The 19,245-nt window shown below is 38.4% G+C and overlaps 2 protein-coding genes across 5 annotated transcripts in view; both read left to right on the forward strand.

The window, feature by feature from the left end:
- The window catches only part of wdr4 (WD repeat domain 4), a 35,682-nt gene extending 24,395 nt beyond the window's left edge, over window positions 1-11,287 (forward strand). For both annotated transcript variants that reach the window (XM_044131188.1, XM_044131189.1), the window contains exons 9-11: window positions 1,299-1,485; window positions 7,895-7,964; window positions 10,842-11,287. In XM_044131188.1, coding sequence (XP_043987123.1) covers window positions 1,299-1,485; window positions 7,895-7,964; window positions 10,842-11,032 — 448 coding nt within the window. In that variant the 3' untranslated portion in view covers window positions 11,033-11,287. The remainder of the gene's footprint in view (window positions 1-1,298; window positions 1,486-7,894; window positions 7,965-10,841) is intronic.
- A 4,503-nt stretch (window positions 11,288-15,790) lies between these two features.
- LOC122840194 (SH3 domain-binding protein 4) overlaps window positions 15,791-19,245 on the forward strand; it is a 58,390-nt gene continuing 54,935 nt past the window's right edge. Inside the window, exons 1-2 of one of the 3 annotated variants that reach the window (XM_044132429.1) lie at window positions 15,802-15,976; window positions 16,431-16,508. The gene's annotated coding sequence lies outside the window, so the exon portion shown is untranslated. Of the gene's footprint in view, window positions 15,977-16,430; window positions 16,509-19,245 lie in introns of all 3 variants that reach the window. The other 2 variants (XM_044132430.1, XM_044132427.1) reach the window with 2 other exon arrangements.

Consider the following 19,245-nt stretch of genomic DNA (forward strand, 5'->3'; position numbering starts at 1 on the left):
ACTTTGCATTGACTTTAACTCATATTTCATTCATTTCTACAGGAATGCCCTTACACTAAACCTAACTGTTAACATGTTTAAAAGCTGTCTATCACTGTCATATCCTACTCAGCCAAGCTGCAGTAGTTCTGGGCAGTTCTGGTGCAGGATGCAGTGGTGTAGACATAAGCATAGGATGGACAAGCCTATTCAATCCACTATATTTTGTAAACCAGTGAACAACAAAACTGTTGTTCACTATGAATTCTAATCATGCTCCACAAATAATAAAAGTTCATGAACGCACCCTAGGAGACACAAAAATGCGGTTCTGGTGTATTTTGTTATTCAACCATATTTTTATGGCAAATATAGTCATCTCCAAAGTAAGGCCTGTATGCATGTGAGTTAAAGATTTCTTTATTCTTATGTACTGCCCCTTTTCTTCTCATAAAGAATTGTCGCATGTTTTATAGAAATTCTGGAGGAAGTTTGCAGCTGACATGACAGTAACCAAAATGGAAAATTCTTTTTTCTTGTAGCATTTACAGTCAAAGTTATGGATCTTGTTGTGGTGGTGATAAGTAACCAAGTGTTTCTTTCAAATCTGCAGCTTATTGTCCAAAATCAATAATAGTGTGTGAATAGCAAAACATAGCCTGGTAAATTAATGAGCTCTGGGTTACCTCCACTCCTTGAAAGGGCTCAGATTTACGCTGTAAACTAGCTGAATTCAAATACAAAATTTACTATTTGTCATATTCATCACTATTCAATTGTACCCAAAATGACATTATTTTTGTTACATTGTGTGAAATCCACATCAAAATTTCTTTACATTCCTTCACAGTCTTGTACACCAGAAGCTGAAAAAAGTTTTTTTCAACATTACAAAACCAATTCTGGAAGTTCCAGAATATAAACTAGAAGTTCCATATCTTGCAAAAAGTGTCCCACCAGGGACACAAGCAAAGAACCCCTACCACACTGTTCCTAAAGCACCGTTAGGACTGTCTGAACACTGCTTGCATCCTTTTATTCAACCCACTGATGGGAATTTTAAACTTCTAAGCCTGTGGTTAGGGTTGTATGAAAGTGGACAGGGCTTTCAAAGCAGAAGTCACAGGGTTGATTAGTTGCTACCACTGACCTGCAGCTTCAAATGTCACATTACAAATCTTTGTTTTTAGAACATGTTTGTAGAGACCAAGACAGACAACTATGACAGAGTTTAAGGCATGTAGTGTTTCTTGCAAAAGCACATATTGCCCATTTAGTAAGAGTCTTTTATGCTTTTTACTTTTGGTATATGTTCTCAGACTGATGAACGTTTACATTTTCACCTTGGAGCAAGCCAGTGATGAGAAACTGAGGCTTCACAGTAAACTTCACCTTTTCCACCGTCCCATGGACATAGGCTTTGACATGAAAGGACAGCTTTGGGTGCTATTGGACTCCAGCGACGTTCCACTCCAAATCCACATATTCAGAAAAAACTCCTGGGAGGTATGGTTGGACTCAAATTTGCACACATCTAGATACAAATTAATAATCTTATTTTTAACATCTATTCTTCTTCTGATTATTTATTTTTATTTTTTGTATTGTTGTAATAGCAGTTAATTAAGTGAGGTTGTAAACCAGTCAAAGGATTGGTATTTATTTCTTGTTTTGTCCAGTCAGAGTTGTTGCATCGTTGGGAAAGGATGCTTTACCTTGAGTGGTGTTCTGTTAATTTTTTTGAAAGAAAACAAGGCAAGTGGAAATTCTTGCATTTAAGCTTTAATTACTGATAACGGTGTTTGGATCCGCTCTTTTTGGGTCACTTTGACTAAGGGGAGCTGGACAGTCAGTCATTTTTCCTGACTCAATTGAGTAAAAGGCTCAAACTATTTGAAAACAACAGTTGATCCAGATTTTTCTAGCTCTGGGTGTTACTACATTACTGATTAGTCATTTTTCATTATTCTCCTGTTTTAGTTCCACTCTCATTGGGCCACTTTGACTAAATTAATACTATGCAAAAGTATTCGGCCCACTTGAACTTTTCAACCTTTGGCCCCTTTTCAGGCTTCAAAGATAAAGATCTAAAAAAATGTTTTATTTTGTGAAGAATCAACAACAAGTGGGAGACAATAGTGCAGCAAACTCACTCCAGAAGTTCAGTGAGGATCTCTGAATGAGCCAATGTTGTCCTAAATGACTGATGATAATTAATAGAATCCACCTGTGTGTAATCAAGTCCCCTGGCCTTTATGGAAGAGTGGCAAGAAGAAAGACATTTCTCAAAGAGAACCATAAAAGGTCTCATTTAAAGTTTGCCACAAGCCACCTGGGAGACACTAAACATGGAGGAAGGAGCTCTGGTCAGATGAAACCAAATCAAACTTTTTGGCCACAATGCAAAACTATATGTTTGGCGCAAAAGCAATACAGCTCATCACCCTCAACACATCATCCCCACTGTCAAACATGGTGGTGGCAGCATCATGGCTTGGGCTTGCTTTTATTCAGCAGGGACAGAAAAGACGGTTAAAATTGTTGGGAAGATGGCTGGAGCCAAATACAGAACTATTCTGGAAGAAAATCTGTTGGAGTCTGCAAAAGACCTGAGACTGGGACAGAGATTTATCTTCCAACAAGACAATGATCCCAAACATAAAGCAAAATCTACAATGGAGTGGTTTACAAATAAACATATCCAAGTTTTACAATGGCCATGTCAAAGTCCAAACCTGAATCCAATGGAGAATCTGTGGAAAGAGCTGAAAACTGTTGTTCATGAGCGCTCTCCATCCAACCTCACTGGATGTTCTGCAGGGAAGAATCGGCAAATATTTCAGTCTCTCCATGTGCAAAACTGATAGAGACAAAAGCAAGGGACTTGCAGCTGTAATCGCAGCAAAAGGTGGCGCTAAAGAGTAGCAATGCAAGGGAGCTGAATAATATTGCACGCTATACTTTGCAGTTTTTTTTGTGTTAAAAAAGTTTACAATATCCAATAAATTTTGTTCCACCTCACAATTGTGTCACACTTGTTGATTCATCACAAAATAATTCAAATTTTAGATATTCATGTTTGAAGCCTGAAAAGGGGTCAAAAGGTTGAAAAGTTCAAAGGTACGTCCATGATCCTCTTGGAGCCGTAGAGTCTGTAATTAAGACAATATCTCCAGGAATGAGACATTTGTTAGTCCTTTACGCCCATTTTTGTCTTTCCTGCATCAGAGGTATGTACTCAGAAAGCCATCTTTTCCAGAAAAGTTCTTCCATGTATTGCACTTGTTTCCACCTTTTTCTGACATAAAGATTCTTTTGGTTGAACAATGCTGGTGGCAAAACTGGTTTGTTTTTCAGCAACAACAAAAGTTTGGGTGTGAGTACCTCACAATCATTTGAGTCATCTGAAACTTTGGTAATGGGTCTGTTGTTTAATATGGCTTCGACTTCACAAAAGACTGTTTGAAGACCTTTATCATCCAAAACATGTTCTTTAAGAACTGAGACTAAAATACTTCTTATGGAACGAATCAGATGCTCCCAAAGTCCACCTTGGTGAGAGGCTGCTGGGATGTTAAAGTTCCATTTGATTCTGTCCTGGACAAAAGCATTTTGAATTTTAGCATGGCTCAGTTCAACCAAATTCTCTTTCAACTCTCGATTTGCAGCAACAAAATTTGTGGCATAATCAGATCTAATAGTGGAAACTGGGCCTTTTCTACAGATCAGGGGTCACCAACCGTTTTGAGACTGGGAGCTACTTCATGGGTACGGAGTCATACAAAGGGCTGCCAGTTGGATAAACTCTTGTGAAATAACAAATTTGCTTAGTTTGCCTCTTAGTTATACATTATTAATGAATCATGATAATCATCTATAATATGAAGATGCATCACGTTAATGATTTCTCACAATCATCGGCAATGACAAAGTGGGAAACAAATATTAATATTCAAAACTTTATTGATCACAGTAATCAATACATTTTCAGATGATCACTTACATCACTATATTTTGTAGAAAAATTTCCCATTTTCATAATCCAATAACAAATCCTTTTAACAAACCATGTACCATGTTGCACTATGTTTCAAAAAGTTATAAATGATGTAATGTTAAAGGACAATCAAATATTTCAAATGACATATTTCATGAATACATATCTTTAAATAAATCTTGTTACATTTTGAACTAGTTACTGAATCTGCTGCATTTTTAACAAAATTACATACATCAACACGCATGTCATGAACACATGGTAAGTTGAACAAAATTCTTAAATATTTTACTTTATATTTGCTCTGGCTCTGCCATGTTGCCACTGACATCTGGTCCTTGTTAGTGGGAAGACTGACATTGCATGTTGTTCACCAGTGTACTGTAATCTGGTGTGTAACTTTACACTGCAACCGTGAGTGAGTCTTTCAGATGTGCGTCAGTGAGGCATGTTCTGTGTTTGTTCTTAACAAAGTTCATGTCAGGAAATGCTGATTCACAGAGATAGGTTGAACCAAACAGGCTGGCAACCTTCATAGCTGCTGTGCAAACACCCCTGTACTTCTCTGTGTCAACAAGGCACCAAAAGTTTGGTGCAGCTTTGTGGGCTTTGAGGTGGAGGTCATTTTGCAATGTTATGATTTCAATCTCCACATGTCCAGCATCCAAGCTGAACATTGCACTAAGTTGCTCAGAAAAGCATGTTGTGTTCACATTCATGAAAGGATTGGAAATAAATGACACACATATCAAGCTGATCAAGGCCACAAAACCTATCCTCAAACTCCTGCCCAAGTCTGTTTATGACTTCCCAGTACTTTTCTGCAACTATTTCAAATGTCTCAGATGCAGAAGTGTTGTCTGTCAGCACCGACTGCACAGAGGGAAAGTGCATCACGTTTTTTCTCTATAAATGACATGTGAAAATGTTCATCTTGGCTTTAAATGAATTTAAAGCACTTATCATATCAACAACAGTCTTGTCTTTGTCTTGCAGCTCACAGTTCAAGTGATTCAGTTTCCCAGTAATGTCTGTCAAAAATGCCAGGTCAAGTATCCACTCTGTGTCCTCCAGCAGTGAGACATCTTCACCTCTGGACTGCATGAACTCTTGGATTTCATCCAAAAGTGACAAAAAACTAAGTAAAACTCGCCCCCTGCTGAGCCATCTGATTTTGATGTGTAGCAGCAAATCACCATATTCAGCTGACATCTCCTCCAATAGCACCTTGAAAGTTCTGTGCTCTTTTGCTTTGGATCGGATGCTATTTATGATTTTTACAATGGGAGTCATCACATGCTCAAAGCCGATCACTTTTGCGCATAATGCCTGCTGGTGAATCATGCAGTGATAATACAGAAATTTTGGAAAGTCTGAGTCACTTTGACAGTGAGCGATGAAATCTGTATGTCGGCTGTATGTATGCCCCGTCTGTAGTCAACGCTACCAGCTTTTCCATCGGTACCTTTCTCTGTACAGAAAACTCCTACACCGTTTTATAAATGTCAGCTCCCCTTCTGGTTGTCTTGAAGGGGATTAACGTAAGCAGTTCCTCTCTGGTGGAAAAATCTTTGAAGACCATCCGGACAAAAATCAATAGCTGCGCTGTACTGCTGCTGTCCACGGACTCGGCGCACTGGATGCTAAACCACCTGCACCTCGCCAGATCCTGGTCCAGCTGATCAGCCAAGTTACCAGACATAACTGACACTTCTCTAGCCATCGTAGATGCCCCCAGTTGTATGTCAGAGAGAGTGGAGATCAGATCGGTTCCATTTTTCTCATCTTCGAGTACAGTGTTGGCAATAATAATCATTGCTTCTTTGAGAACTTCTCCATCTGAAAATGCCTTCTTCTTTATCAGAAAATGTGTAGCTCTAAAAGAGGCTTCTGTTACTTCTTGTGACTTCTTTGTTGGTCTTGTGAAAAAAGACTGTTGCTTACCCAAAGCTGCTTTTCGCTCATGGGCCTTTTCTGTCCGTAATGCGCTTCCCGGTGGGTAATTAGCGTTGTAGCTTTTATGAGACGTAGTAAAGTGTCTCTCCACGTTGTGCCGCTTCGCCGTCGCCCCGCAAATAAGACACACACATTAGTTCAAAGAGCTAATCTAGATCAAAGATCAAACTAGATCTTTGAACTAGAGTTCTCCAAAGCTTAATTAAAAGAAAAATTATAATGAACATATTTCAAGATAGTCATTTTAAAATATATATAAATACAAAAGAAAAAAAGAATAACAACTAAATCAAATAAAATTTTAGACGCAGCTCAGTAGTGAGTTGTGCTATTTTTAGAACTTGCTCTGCGGGCGACTGACAAGGTCCCCTCCGGCAACCGGGTGCCCGCGGGCACCATGTTGGTGACCCCTGCTACAGATGGACCTCTGGACTGCATTTATACAACAATCTGTATGGAGGGTATAGGCAGTTTCCAGATGTACTGCACAGTTAGTGGGACAAATAAAAAGGAGACTTTGACTTCTTTTAACACTTGCAGGACCAAAGTAACTCACTCCAACATTTGTGAAGGGAGCAGTGGCTAGCAGGACTTTTTCTTTTAGCAGATATGCCATCTTTTGCTCAACAAACTTTCATCTGTTACGTCTGCAAATACAGCGAGAGATGAGTTTTTCTGGCAGCTGAATTTGCATTTCTTATCCAGTGCTTTTGTCTTAGTCTTGACAGCATATGAGGTCTTCCTTCATGTCCCAACTGTTAATGAATATGGTGTCAAATCAGTCTAGACACATATCCTTCATCAAAATTGCAGGATGCTTTGCTTCGGCATGGCTATTTTATTCAACCTGCCACCCATTCTAAGGACCCCAGCATCCAATACTGGGTCAAGTTTGTACAAAGGACTTGCTTAATAATCATCTTACCTAGCTGAAAATAAATAAACAAATAACAAAAACTTACCTCCCTGACTAAAAAAAACAGGAAAGAACTAAGGTAACATAAACGGCAGCTAACTCCTACAAACTCCAAACCAAGATGTTTAACAAACAAAACAAACAGTGTGGCCGGTTGAGATGAGCAGAGGAGGGATCCCCCAGGAAGTCCATGTCGGCAGCTTTTCCAGGAAGCCACCAATCGGTCGTCCCCCGTTGTCCTACAGGCACCAATCAAAAGCAGGCACCTGCACACTCATTTGCATAATCAGATTTAACAACCCCAGTCTAACAGCAAACTGAATAATGGCTTGTTCTGCCTTGGCCAAGTCTTCAGGAGTCTGATTTTCTTTCTTCAGAGTGCTCTTGAATCCTTCCATCCGCTTTTCCAATTCTTTCTTTTGAATTTCTGGATCATTTTTATTCAGGTTTGCAGTAGCAAGCTCTTTCCTTATCTGTTGCAGCAACACTGGGATGTTTTTCAGCTTTAAAAAACAGGCAACAGAGGTTTTAAGCTTTGTCCAAGATGAAAGGTAATGAATCAGAGAGCTTGTAGCATTTTGTAATTCTTTTACAATAACACTCACTGTTGGGTCCTTTTTGACCTCTGGGTCATCTGTAGGATTTGCATGGTGATCCATATTCAGCTTAGGCCATTCCTCTTCTATCCTGTGGAGAAATTCTGGTCCATTTGTCCATCTCCTACATTTGAGGAACCCCTCGGCTCTCGTGCCTCTGGATGCGTCGTCTACAGGATTTTCCTTGGAGGAAACATATCTCCACTGATTCACATCTATTGTTTCTCGGATGACAGAAATTCCGTTTGCTCCAATTTACACACCATTTCATACTTTTACTCGCATTTGGCCAGTGGTGGGTGCTAATTTCCACTCCTGAGTACAGTTATTGTAGTATATATAACTAAGCTAAAAAATATTATTTTCCATTTCACCCGTTTAGAAAACTATAAATGTTGGTAATGCCACCTATTTCAAAAGAGGCAGCTTACAAATTTGTTCTTCTTCTAGTGCGACACTGAGAACGACGACCTCAGAAGAGTAACTGATATCCTCAGAACGCAATGGACCACAACTGACAGTAAGTCCACTCTCCTTAAGTGTAGATGTCATGAAAAAAACACTTTAATAGTAGCGTGGGCAAGAAGAAGAAAGAAATGTATTAACACCCTGGGAGGTTAAAATAAACATACAGAGTCTGCCAATTCTGCCTTTAGTGATTCTGGATGTCTGGTTCTGGTTATAGCTCTTGTGACAGCAAGTTGTCATTGTATGTGTGAAATTGTGGATTGCTATAAACCAAGGATATTGTAGAAATCAGCACAGATGGTCATGTCATTTGCCTTTGCTAAAAAAAGAGAATAGTTTGTTTGATGTTAAAGAGTACAGTTTTGAGTCTAATACGTTCTTGGTTGGGGAAGTTAAACAAAAGCCCCTTTTGCATTGCAGGGCCAGGCCAGGCCCACCTGGGTTCAAACCTGGTTTCTGTGTTTGAGCATATGTAGTTTTACAACTTTCTGGTCTGCATGAATCTGAATGTACATCCGTTGATGCTTAATCAGATTTCTTGGTTTTAATGTTGATCTGACTGCTACACTGCAGACTGGACTTATGGTATAAGCGCCACTTCAGACAAAGTTTTGGTATCAGGGAGCAATTCTCCAATAGAGATTATTAAAAGGGGCCAATGAATATGGCTGAACGAAGGGTTTTTCTTATCTTGCTTTGTTCTAAGCGGGGGAATTTATGCAAGATGGTTCAGGTGCACCAAGCGTGAGTCTAGGTCAGAGGTGATACATAGATGATTTAGGCTGTGTTCACACTGCAGCCTGAAGTGACCCAATTCCAATTTTTTGTCAAATCTGACTCTTTTGCCAGGGCCATTCACACTGCCACACATATGCTACTTGTATGTGTTCTGTAGTCTGAACGGGCAAACAACCTGAAAGTGTCCTGCATGCGCAATAGAGGGTGCAATAGCGTCAGCTTTCTCAGTGTTCTGCCAACCACCATAAAAGGATAAGAGCTCAGGGTTTGCAGAAGTAAACATGGTGCTAATGGTGGAGCATAGCTTACATATTTGAAGTTGTTTTCCGACCGGAGTAGTATATTAACAATTTAATCCTCATTATAATCCATCTGGTTGTTGTTTTTCATCCTGCTTGCCCGTATCAGAATGCAGAATAGTGACATTTGTCGAGTATCAGTGATGTTCATTTCGGATGAATGCGACCTGAATGTTAGATCGCATTTGAATCGGATACGTATCGGATATGGAAATGGCCTAGGTTGTATTTGAAAAGAATCTGACCTGTTTTGTTCAGACGGTCATGAAAAGATCAGATACAGACCGCATTATGTCAAAAGAATTGAAATTGGGTCACTACAGCCTCCAGTGTGAATGCAGCCTTAGTTAATTTAGTTAGTCAGTGTAAAGCTGAGATAATTTTTTTTTCTTTGCTGATAAGCGGGTGCAGAAGGAGCCTGCCTGCCTTCCTGGCCTGCCTCAGTGCCTTTGGCAGGCCGGGGTCTTGCAGTGCTAAAAGGCCTAAAGATTAGACCCGGGCATCAAGGATCCATCACCAGCTGTTCTATAGCTGTAGAGTAATGTCTGTTTGAGAGTAAATGATAAATTTTACGACAAGACTATTCAGTTAATATAAAAGAGAGTGATGACACTGTATAAAATTTTCCATATCAACCTGCAAATGACTAAATTTGAATCTTTATTTTTTGTATGATTACAGGTGTTGCTTAAAGAAAAGGTTTAAAATCTTTGTAGCTCCTCATTACCAACTGTGTCCTGTGTGATATATTGAGATGCTTTTCCACTAGAGCGCCTCTAATTGGTCCGTCTCGCCAAATTCATTTTCCATTAGCAGATCCAGCGTTGCTCTGCCTGACTGTTTTCAGATTTTGTCTGCTATCAGAGAGCTGTTCAGTATAGAGGAGCGTAATTATGAGTTTAATCACAATCAGCACCTGGAACACTTTAAGTTTAATCACAGAATGACTGTGATTTAGCAGTGCAGCTAGCAGCTCATCTCTCTGAAGAACTGACAGTAATAAAAAGAAAAACGGTTCAGTTGTTGTTAGCTTTCTGTCAGAGCTGGAGTTTAGTGGAGACAGTGGGAAACACCTGAACTAAATAGTATTAGCTTGTGATGTGAATTTTATTTTTCCTTCTAATTTTATTTTTTTTAAAGTTCAGGTGTGGATGTTTGTTTACATCTTTTGACTGCACTACCTGAATCTAAAAGGTTGCACATTTGAAAAAATAAAAAATAAAGTACCAGATTATGATTATGTGTATAGCAAAATAATCAGCGGTCTTTATCATTATGTTTCAGCCAGCATTTAGTTTCTATAAGACAAAATTAAATGTCTGGGTTTATTTGAGTCCATCAGAACCAGAACCTGGAGGTTTCTCCATTGCTGAGTGTTGCTGCAAACATCAGCTGAGAGTTGAGCTCAGCTGCTGCTGCTGCTGCTGCTGCTGCTGCTCACATCCCACCAACAATAGTGAGGAACAGAGAATAATGGAAAAGTTCACTAGCTGGGATAGAACCGAACCACACATTAACTGGTTAGACAGAGAATTGCTACTGGCTTTAGTTTTAGAGCAGCTTTAGTTTGTTTCCAAAGCCTGGTCCTTACGGCTCACTGCCTCAATGTTTCCCTGCTCTACACACCTGTTTGAGGTGATTGCAATTCAGCAAAAGCTCATTAATCAGCCATCAATTTAAATTATATGTTCTGAAGCAGGAAAATAGATAAAATATGCAGTGCAGGTTGCCTTGAGGAGCAGGGTTGGAAAAACTACTCTTAAAAAGCCAAGCTTGCATGAATCATGATCAGACTTTTCAAGTCATTTGTGGAAATAGCTGCAATGACACTGGGGTTTAGCTTATCCTGTAAAATTGTATTTCACCTACTCATGCTCTATTTTTCATGACAGATTTCACAAGTGTCACAAACCACTTTGAGCACCTGTATAAAGTGAGCTTTGACAACGTGTCAGTGTATCTGAAGAAAAAGCAGCAGCGGATTGAAGAGCATCAGCTGAAGAGGACAAAAACTCAGAAAACAAAATGCAACAAGAAGTCAAAGAAGAAACCTGATGAAGTTTTGACTCAGCCTTCTACTTAAGTGGAGAGTAAAGAGAATCATTCAGGTTTTGTACTTTGAATGTGTGCGCCTTACCAGTTTTATTCAGTGGTTTATTTTTACTATTTAAAATGAAACAAAATTATGTCTTTTTTTCTGTTTGGTATAGTCATTGAAAGAAACCTGTTTGCCAGTATGAGCCACATAGATTCTGTTGAATCATTATTGTGTGTTCGGTGCATTTAATTACATTTAATTTTACTCTGGGAATAATAAAGCATATTTTATTTTAAAAAATCCTATGTCAAACCTCAATTCTATAATGATGCAACACTCTAAAAATTAAAAGTTCACATATTCATTGGAACAGGTCAACAAGGTTTTAGGTGGACCAGAATAAGCTTAGCATTCACACCTCCCCAAACAAACCGGACGTTCTAGTCAAATGATCTAGAATTTGTTCTAGATACGTTCATGATGGCACCAAAAAAGACTCAGTCCATGCAGGATTTGGATGACATTGAAAAATTACTGGACTTCCTGTCAGAGGAAATTTCTGCTGTCCGGCCCCAGCAGAAAACGATCTTGGACTTGTTCGAAGAGGTTAGATCTTTGAAATTCCAGAAGGCCAAAAGGACAAGCGGATAACACCCCTGGATAACATGGTGTTGGAATGGGAGCTGTTCATGCGGAAGTATAACGTACTCATCACCGGTCTGTGTGTTAAACCTCGCTTGTACACTTGGGCGGTTGCAGCGGAGTTATACTGGACCACAGATGCTAATTTATGGAATTCCACCGAGCAACAGGTGGCTTCTTTTCTCCTAGCCAGAGGAATAGAGGTTGACAGAAACACCGTAGAAGCCTGTCATCCACTGCCCTAAGAGGAATGGCATCAGCATACCAGCTATCACTATGAGGTTAATCATCAATAAGCTTAAAATGGACTTGTTAATGTAAGGGAAGAAGTTGAGAGGTTCAAATGTTTCATGAACCGCTGGTCCTTTTTGTCCTTGTTCCTTTTTGTCCTTGTTCCTTTTTGTCCTTGTTCCTTTTGGTCGGAACCGGGACAAAATGGACATTGCCAGGAAAGCTTGATTCCTGAAAAAACAAGGAAAGATCCAGGTTACATGGACCTCCAGTTGCAAGATCTTCCTCAAGCTGAATGGATCACCGGAGAAGGCAAAGGTACTAGTTGTCAGAGACATTAAGGAGCTGGAGAGATTTAATTGATTACTAGCCCTACTGGAGGTGAAATACAGTATAAACTCTTTACTATCTGAAGGACATTTAGCACTAATAATTATTCATCAGCAGCATTGATAGTCTTTTATGATGGTGAATTATGATAAAATAGAATTGAAATCACTTAAGACAGAGTACAAATGTTGGGAAAGTGAGGATGAAATTGATCTGGGCAACAATTTCTACTATGACATCATCAACAACTGCCACTATTATTCGGAGGATTAGTACAAAATGACATTTTAACCCGAACCCAAACTTCAACAAAATCAAGTATTATCTGGGCCAGATCAATCAAACATTTAGTGTTATTGCCATCTTTGAAATGTGGACATGTACCAAAAAGGAAGCTGACTTTGTTCTAGATGGATATGAGTTTAACTATTTAAATGGAGAAGGGAAGGTTGGTGGAGGGATAGTCATATGTGGACAAGAATTTAGAGTATAGGATGGTGGAAAAAATGATGAGTGATGAATGATATATTTGGTAGCAGTGCATACAGTATAACAGTAGAACTTTATATGGAAAAGATAAAGAACGTGATTATAAGTTGTATTTATAGAACACAAGGGTTCAATTACCTTTAAGGAGTGATTTGAGGAATGCAGCTTTAACTCAAAGGGTAGTATTTGTGGGGATTTTAATATCAATTTACTTAATCCAAATAATCTCAAACCAAAAAATGAGTTTATTTATGTAATGCACAGCTTGAGTTTGTATTATAAAATTACTAGACCTAGTAGAATTACTACTCACAATGCTACATTAATAAACATATTTACAAACCTGATTGAAAACAACATAATAAGTGGACTATTAAGTGATGTCTGTGATCATTTACCAGTTGTTTTATGGCTTGTTGAACAGGATATGGGACAATACAATAACAGAGTGAAGACGGAAGACAATTAATTCAGTTAAAGAAGAACATATATTTAAAAAAAAAAAAATCCTTTTTACATGTCCTACTATCTTTTGGGAGACCCCAGTCAATTCCTTCGAAAACAATCTTAGCTGAATTAAAATGACTTCAAAACACAATCGATTAAGGGTTTGAATAATTTTGGACATAACTAAGCAATAAACACTTGCACAAGCTGTACCATGCAAAAATTGTGCATTTACTTTTTATGCACATTTGTATTCAGCTTCATAAAATGAGATCATTAAATGAAACTGCTTTCATGAATCACCTGTCTAGTTCTTTTTTAGTATAAATCCAACCGTTTTGTGTAGGCTCAGATTTTAGACCATTGGTTAAAAACAAAAACTGCTTCATGAAGACCAAACAACAACAACAACAAACAGGTCAGGTAGAAAAAATCTATGGAGATGTTCAGAACATGGAAGATTATAAAACAATATTGAAAGTTTTGAGCATCTCATTGAGCATTAATCAGAGGAGCAGCCAAGAGGTAATTTTTGAGAAGCTGCAAAGATCCACAGCTCAGGTGGAGCTTTGACATCCACACTGTAGTACATTCTGGTGGCTGCATAGTGATGAGAACTGCTGGGAAGACAAATGATGCCAAGAAAGGAAAATACTGTAAGAATGATTGGAACAGTTGTTTAGTAGGACACTGACCTTAAACTTACCACCAGTTACAAAAATGGTTTAAATTGAAGAACATGTTATTACAGCAGAAGTTGTTTCTGCATTGTATTGACTTAGCAGATAGTGGGTAATATCATTACCCTCTATTTGGAAGCATTAAGGACCAGAAGCGCTCACAAATCATTGAAATCTTTAAATACTTGAGATCCCACGCTAACTTCTAATTTTAATTGCACATACAGCAAGTACACCATAATGTGAAGGATATAACAAAAATTGGTTATGTTTAGGAGAGTAAAACAAGTTGATTAGGTTATTGTTGTGTTTATATGTAAGAGCATAATTGCCTAAGTCAAGGCAAATTCTGCCTAAGTCACTTTTATGTTTGCTATACAATCAGTGTCATCTTACTTTATTTGAAAACTTGTTCACACATCTGGTTGAACTTTCTGTTACATCATCAATACAAAATTTCAATTTTGTATTGTTTAAAAAAATTGCTTAAAATTTTTCTTTTCTTGTTCTCCAAAAACATTTCAATATGGGTTAGGCAATGGTGGGTGAAAATCCATACAGATGGTTTTCAGCAATGTAGAGTTTTCATTCCAATTCACCACACGTGTTTATCACATAATCTCTCAATGAAGTTCAGTGGAGTTTTACATACGAATGTACATAAGAATAAAAAGCTAAGTGCAGTTCTACACACCGTGGAAACTCCAATGTTGTATCGGTGGACTGACAGAGGTTATCAATTATAGAAACCACAGGTATAACTATCATAATTGAGACATTCGGTTACAGTACAGTTTCCACCACTGGTAACAATAAAGTGTTCATGAGCTGTTTAACAATATCTAAAAAGGAGAAGAATTAGCCTGCCACAAGGATTTGAAGGTTATGAAGTAGTATTTAAAATGAAGACAAAAATGGTCACCTACCCCATTAGATAAAATAGCACAGTTCTACCCTGTATTTATTTATTTTTGTAAAAAAACATTTCATTTTAAACTTATTTCAATTAATTGAATTTATGAGAAAATAATTTTATTCATCTAATTTCCCATTTTTTCACGTTTTGAGCAATTAATTTCAGTCTTGTGGAAGTTAGGTTTGTTCCATGAATCTTTTGCCTATTCAGAATTTTGTATGTGCATGTTTACATATGATAAAGAAATGCTTATTAAACATATAAATTGTACATTAATCCATTCAGACATTGAATATAAATCAAACCAGATAGAGACCAATTAGGTAAACCATTAGACTGCTAATGGAAGTTGGAACTTGAAGCTGGGAATGACGTCATGTCCGAGTTCCAGTTAGCATAGTCAGAGAAGTCGAGGTTCTAAAATGGAAATCCCTAATTAGCCATTGTTCATAAAGCGATCACTTTCCACATGCACACCAACATCTCTTTTAATTTGTTCATATTAGAGTTGCAGGTGCTACATGTAACATTGATTCCAGACACTCTTCTAAGTGTTTCTCGCAATATTAACATGTTTCCACAACAGCTATTATTCACGGAGCTGCCTTATTGGATCTCAAAGTCGGAGTTTGAAAAATTCCCCGACTTTCACAGTGAGATTGTCTGAATTCGGGGGAATGTTACGATTGAATTTTCTGGTTCAGGGTTCAGAATTTCCCTATTCGTACTTCAAATGGAACGGAGCAGTATTGTAAAAACGGGCAACTTTTTAGACTCAAAAAGTTAGGGCCAATAGTCAAAAAGATTAAGAACCCCTGGCCAACTGTGATAAAAATGAACAGTTTGGGTTATGTATTTTTTAAAGTATAATTATATATTAACAACTATATATATATATATATATATATATATATATATATATATATATATATATATATATATTAGAACTAATATATAATTATATAATTATTCGCGTAACTGTCTAGAGGGAATTACTTAAAGAAGTGACAGCGTGACATCATGTCTTTATGGAAATTAGTGCCAGTGAAGCCACTCCCTGCCCCGGTGACATCAGACGAAGCTCGGCAGCTTTCCTCTTGAAGCCTCCGGGGGTGAAGCAGTACACACAGAGAGACACACGCATCCTGCACAACCACCAGGAGGGAGTTCGAGAATTGCGGCTGCTCGGCTGTTTACGCTTTTCGTCTTGGTTTTATTTTATGAGAAATAAAACCAAGGACTCCTCTCAGGCAGGTAAGATTTCAGCTTCTTTAATTTCTCATTTTCCTCCATGTTTGTTGGAGAGGCTTTTTTGTCACGGAGAGCAGAATGTTACTGTCACCTGGGAGCGACTGTAACTTTTCACTGTGGTAAAGGAAGCACGAGTAGGGAGGAAACGGGAGTGAACCGACATCTATTGGATTCCAATCTTTTTAAATCCTCATTGTACTCATACTTTTACACAAAAGCTCTACGTGGCTCCTTTTTCTCGTCTGTCTCTGAGTGGAACCGCTCTAGCCTCTCTAGATCGTAGCCGTGTAAAACTACAGTTTTGCTCGAAAGCAACGATTCTTAATCTCATACTTTTAATCCATCCTTAATTTCAAATGCGCTTCTAAAGCATCTTAGGCTCCGGTAAGCTGTAATAAACATAAGTAGGGGTGTCACAACCTGATGGTCTCTCTGTATACTAATGGTCTGTCTTTAGCTCAAGTGGGAGGTGTCGAGGGGTACAAGGTTGCCATAGCATCCAGAGAAGCCCAAGACCAATTTTAAGTGATTCAACGTAAGCATCATCATCATCATCATCATCATCATCATCATCATCATCATCATCATCATCATCATCATCATCATCATCATCATCATCCTCATCTCCATTATTCGTTGCAACATCTACAACATCCACAACCCACACTCATTTTGGCTCAAAAAGCCCCTGATCATCTTCTACGTCCTTGTTCCTACAAGGACGTAGAACTAAATCCTTTTAGTTCAACATGTGAAATCTCCTGAAGTTATTTTTGTTTTACATTCTATAATGTCACCTATGCAAAAATAATGCAATTCAGTTTATTTTTTGCTTGGCGAACAAAATGCTTCATTACATTAAAATGCGAGTTGCTCTAAGAAAAAGTTATTTGTTTCTTCATTAATACTAGAGGTGCACAAATGAATTGCAGAGAGACTCACCTTTGTGAATACAAAACATTTTCCCACCTGGTAAGGAGTGTGGACTAGATAGTGCCCCGCGCTGCACATTACATCATCATTTCATAATATAAAATCCACTGCTATACCGTAAACGAGACAGTATGGCACACCCTTATGTTGAGCAGCCTCTTGTGTTTGTGCAGAGAGTTGCGACGTTTTTTCCGGGAGATTACTATTTGAGCATATTGATTACAGCACAATAAGTATTTTTTTCATTTATTTTAAAATAAAAACAACTTGGCAAAACCAGCAAGTTACTGTTGGTAACTTCTGTTTGTTTCATAACTCTAAACGCTATGACTTTAATCATACAAACTTTAACATATATAGGGTTACGGTTAGGGTTAGGGATATTATGAAAGAGCAACACAAAGAGTAATGATGAAAACTAAATACATTTCTTGTATAGAAAGGAAAATCCAATAAGTGTGTCACTCATATATGTACTTACCTCACTTTCCCAGTCAGAAGTAGAGCCAAAACCCGTTGCAGTTGCAGGTGTTTAAGAGTATGTTTCAATCAGCTTTACACAATAATAGACTGGAAATGTGTCTATTTTTCTCTGTGAAACAGCCGCAGCTCAATTAGAACCCCAGACTGTGAATAGGCTGCAGATCAGGTCTTTAACAGGACTATTCTAACTCAGAAAATAATCTAAACCGTTCCAGTGTGTCTCTGGGTGTATGCTTAGTAGCACTGTCTGCTAGAAGCTGTTCAACCTTATGACTTGAATACCAGTTCAAGTCATAAGCAGCTTCTAACATATATTTTCTTCTGGACTGCCCTGAGTTTAGCTGAACCCATCATCCCGTCAACTTTAACAAACTTCCCTGTCCCAGCTGAAGTGAAACATCCCCACATCATGATGGTGCCACCACCACTATGTTTCAAAGTATAGCTTTTCTCATTGGGTGACTTCTGAAGGCTGCACTGGATTTTGATTAGGGGTGTCAAAGTAAAATGCAAACCACACTTTGCAGATTTTTATTAGTAAGACTGTGGGGTTTGGGGGGTTTGGTTTTACTCAAATAGGAGGAATTCCTTTGTTTGTTGGGAATTGTTTTCTGTATAATTATAATATTTCTTTTGTCCTCGAATAAGAAGATTTGAGCAGTAAATGTGTTTCAGTTCAGTTAGTTGATAAAGCTACAATAGTTAAAATATGGATGACCTCATTAAATTCTAGCAAAATATCCTAATGCACAAACCTGTCAAGGAATAAATGAAAGAAATCACCTTCTTTTACTATCAACTACAGTGATTAAGCTCAGTTATTGTGAAGATTATATTTAATGTGTTCGTGATCTGCACATGTGTTGCTTGCTTTGGTTGTTATGTCTGAGTCCAGTAACCACTCACTGAGGTCTTCAATAACATTCCCTCCATTGATTGCATTGTCAATTTGATCAGTGTATGTCTCTACCAAGACTGAGCTACATCTGCAGGCTTGTGAGAATCTGTTTGTCCAGAAAAAGGACATCTTATCACCCTTCTCTCATCGAAAAGCCCAATCTTGTGTTTTAGCTAGCCTTGAATAGAAGTCTTTGTGTGGAAGTGCACATGTGATTCCAGATAAAACGTCCCCCTTCCCTCATGGCGTGAATGTGCGTGTCCTGATGTTGTTGAGCCCTTCTGGTTCCAGCTGATTACCATGTGAGTCATGACAGTGAGGGCATCAGAAAGGCAGCTAGTGGCTGTCACACACAGCCCATCATCGCCTGATTTTGCTTTACTCGTCAAGGAATGAAGCAAGTTCATTCATAAGAAGAGTAAGTCATCATGGAGCTCGGCCTTTCCCATTCCACCCACTAGTACTCCTTCATGCTCTACACATCAGCTGAGTGTTAACTGCTGGTGTTGTTACCTGCTGTCAGAAACATTGGTTTGATTTAAATCTCACCGTTAGTGGTGTGGATTTACACTCACCGGCCACTTTATTAGGTACACCTTGCTTGTACCGGGTTGGTCCCCTTTTGCCTTTAGAAATGCCTTAATCCTTCATTGCATAGATTCAACAAGGTACTGGGAATGTTCCTCAGAGACTCGGGTTCATATTGACAAGATGGCATCACATCCATGAAGTGAATCTCCCTATTGAGATCTGGTGACTGTGGAGGCCATTCGAATACAATGAACTCATTGTTATGTTCAAGAAACCAATCTGAGATGATTTGCACATTATGACATAGTGTGTTATTCTGCTGGAAGTATCCATCAGAAGATCTTACACTGTGGTCATAAAGGGGTGGACATGGTCAACATCAATACTCAAGTAGGCTATGGCATTGACAAGATGCTAAATCGGTACT

This window comes from Gambusia affinis, linkage group LG11 (genome assembly GCF_019740435.1).
Source record: "Gambusia affinis linkage group LG11, SWU_Gaff_1.0, whole genome shotgun sequence".
Lineage (NCBI taxonomy): Eukaryota > Metazoa > Chordata > Actinopteri > Cyprinodontiformes > Poeciliidae > Gambusia > Gambusia affinis.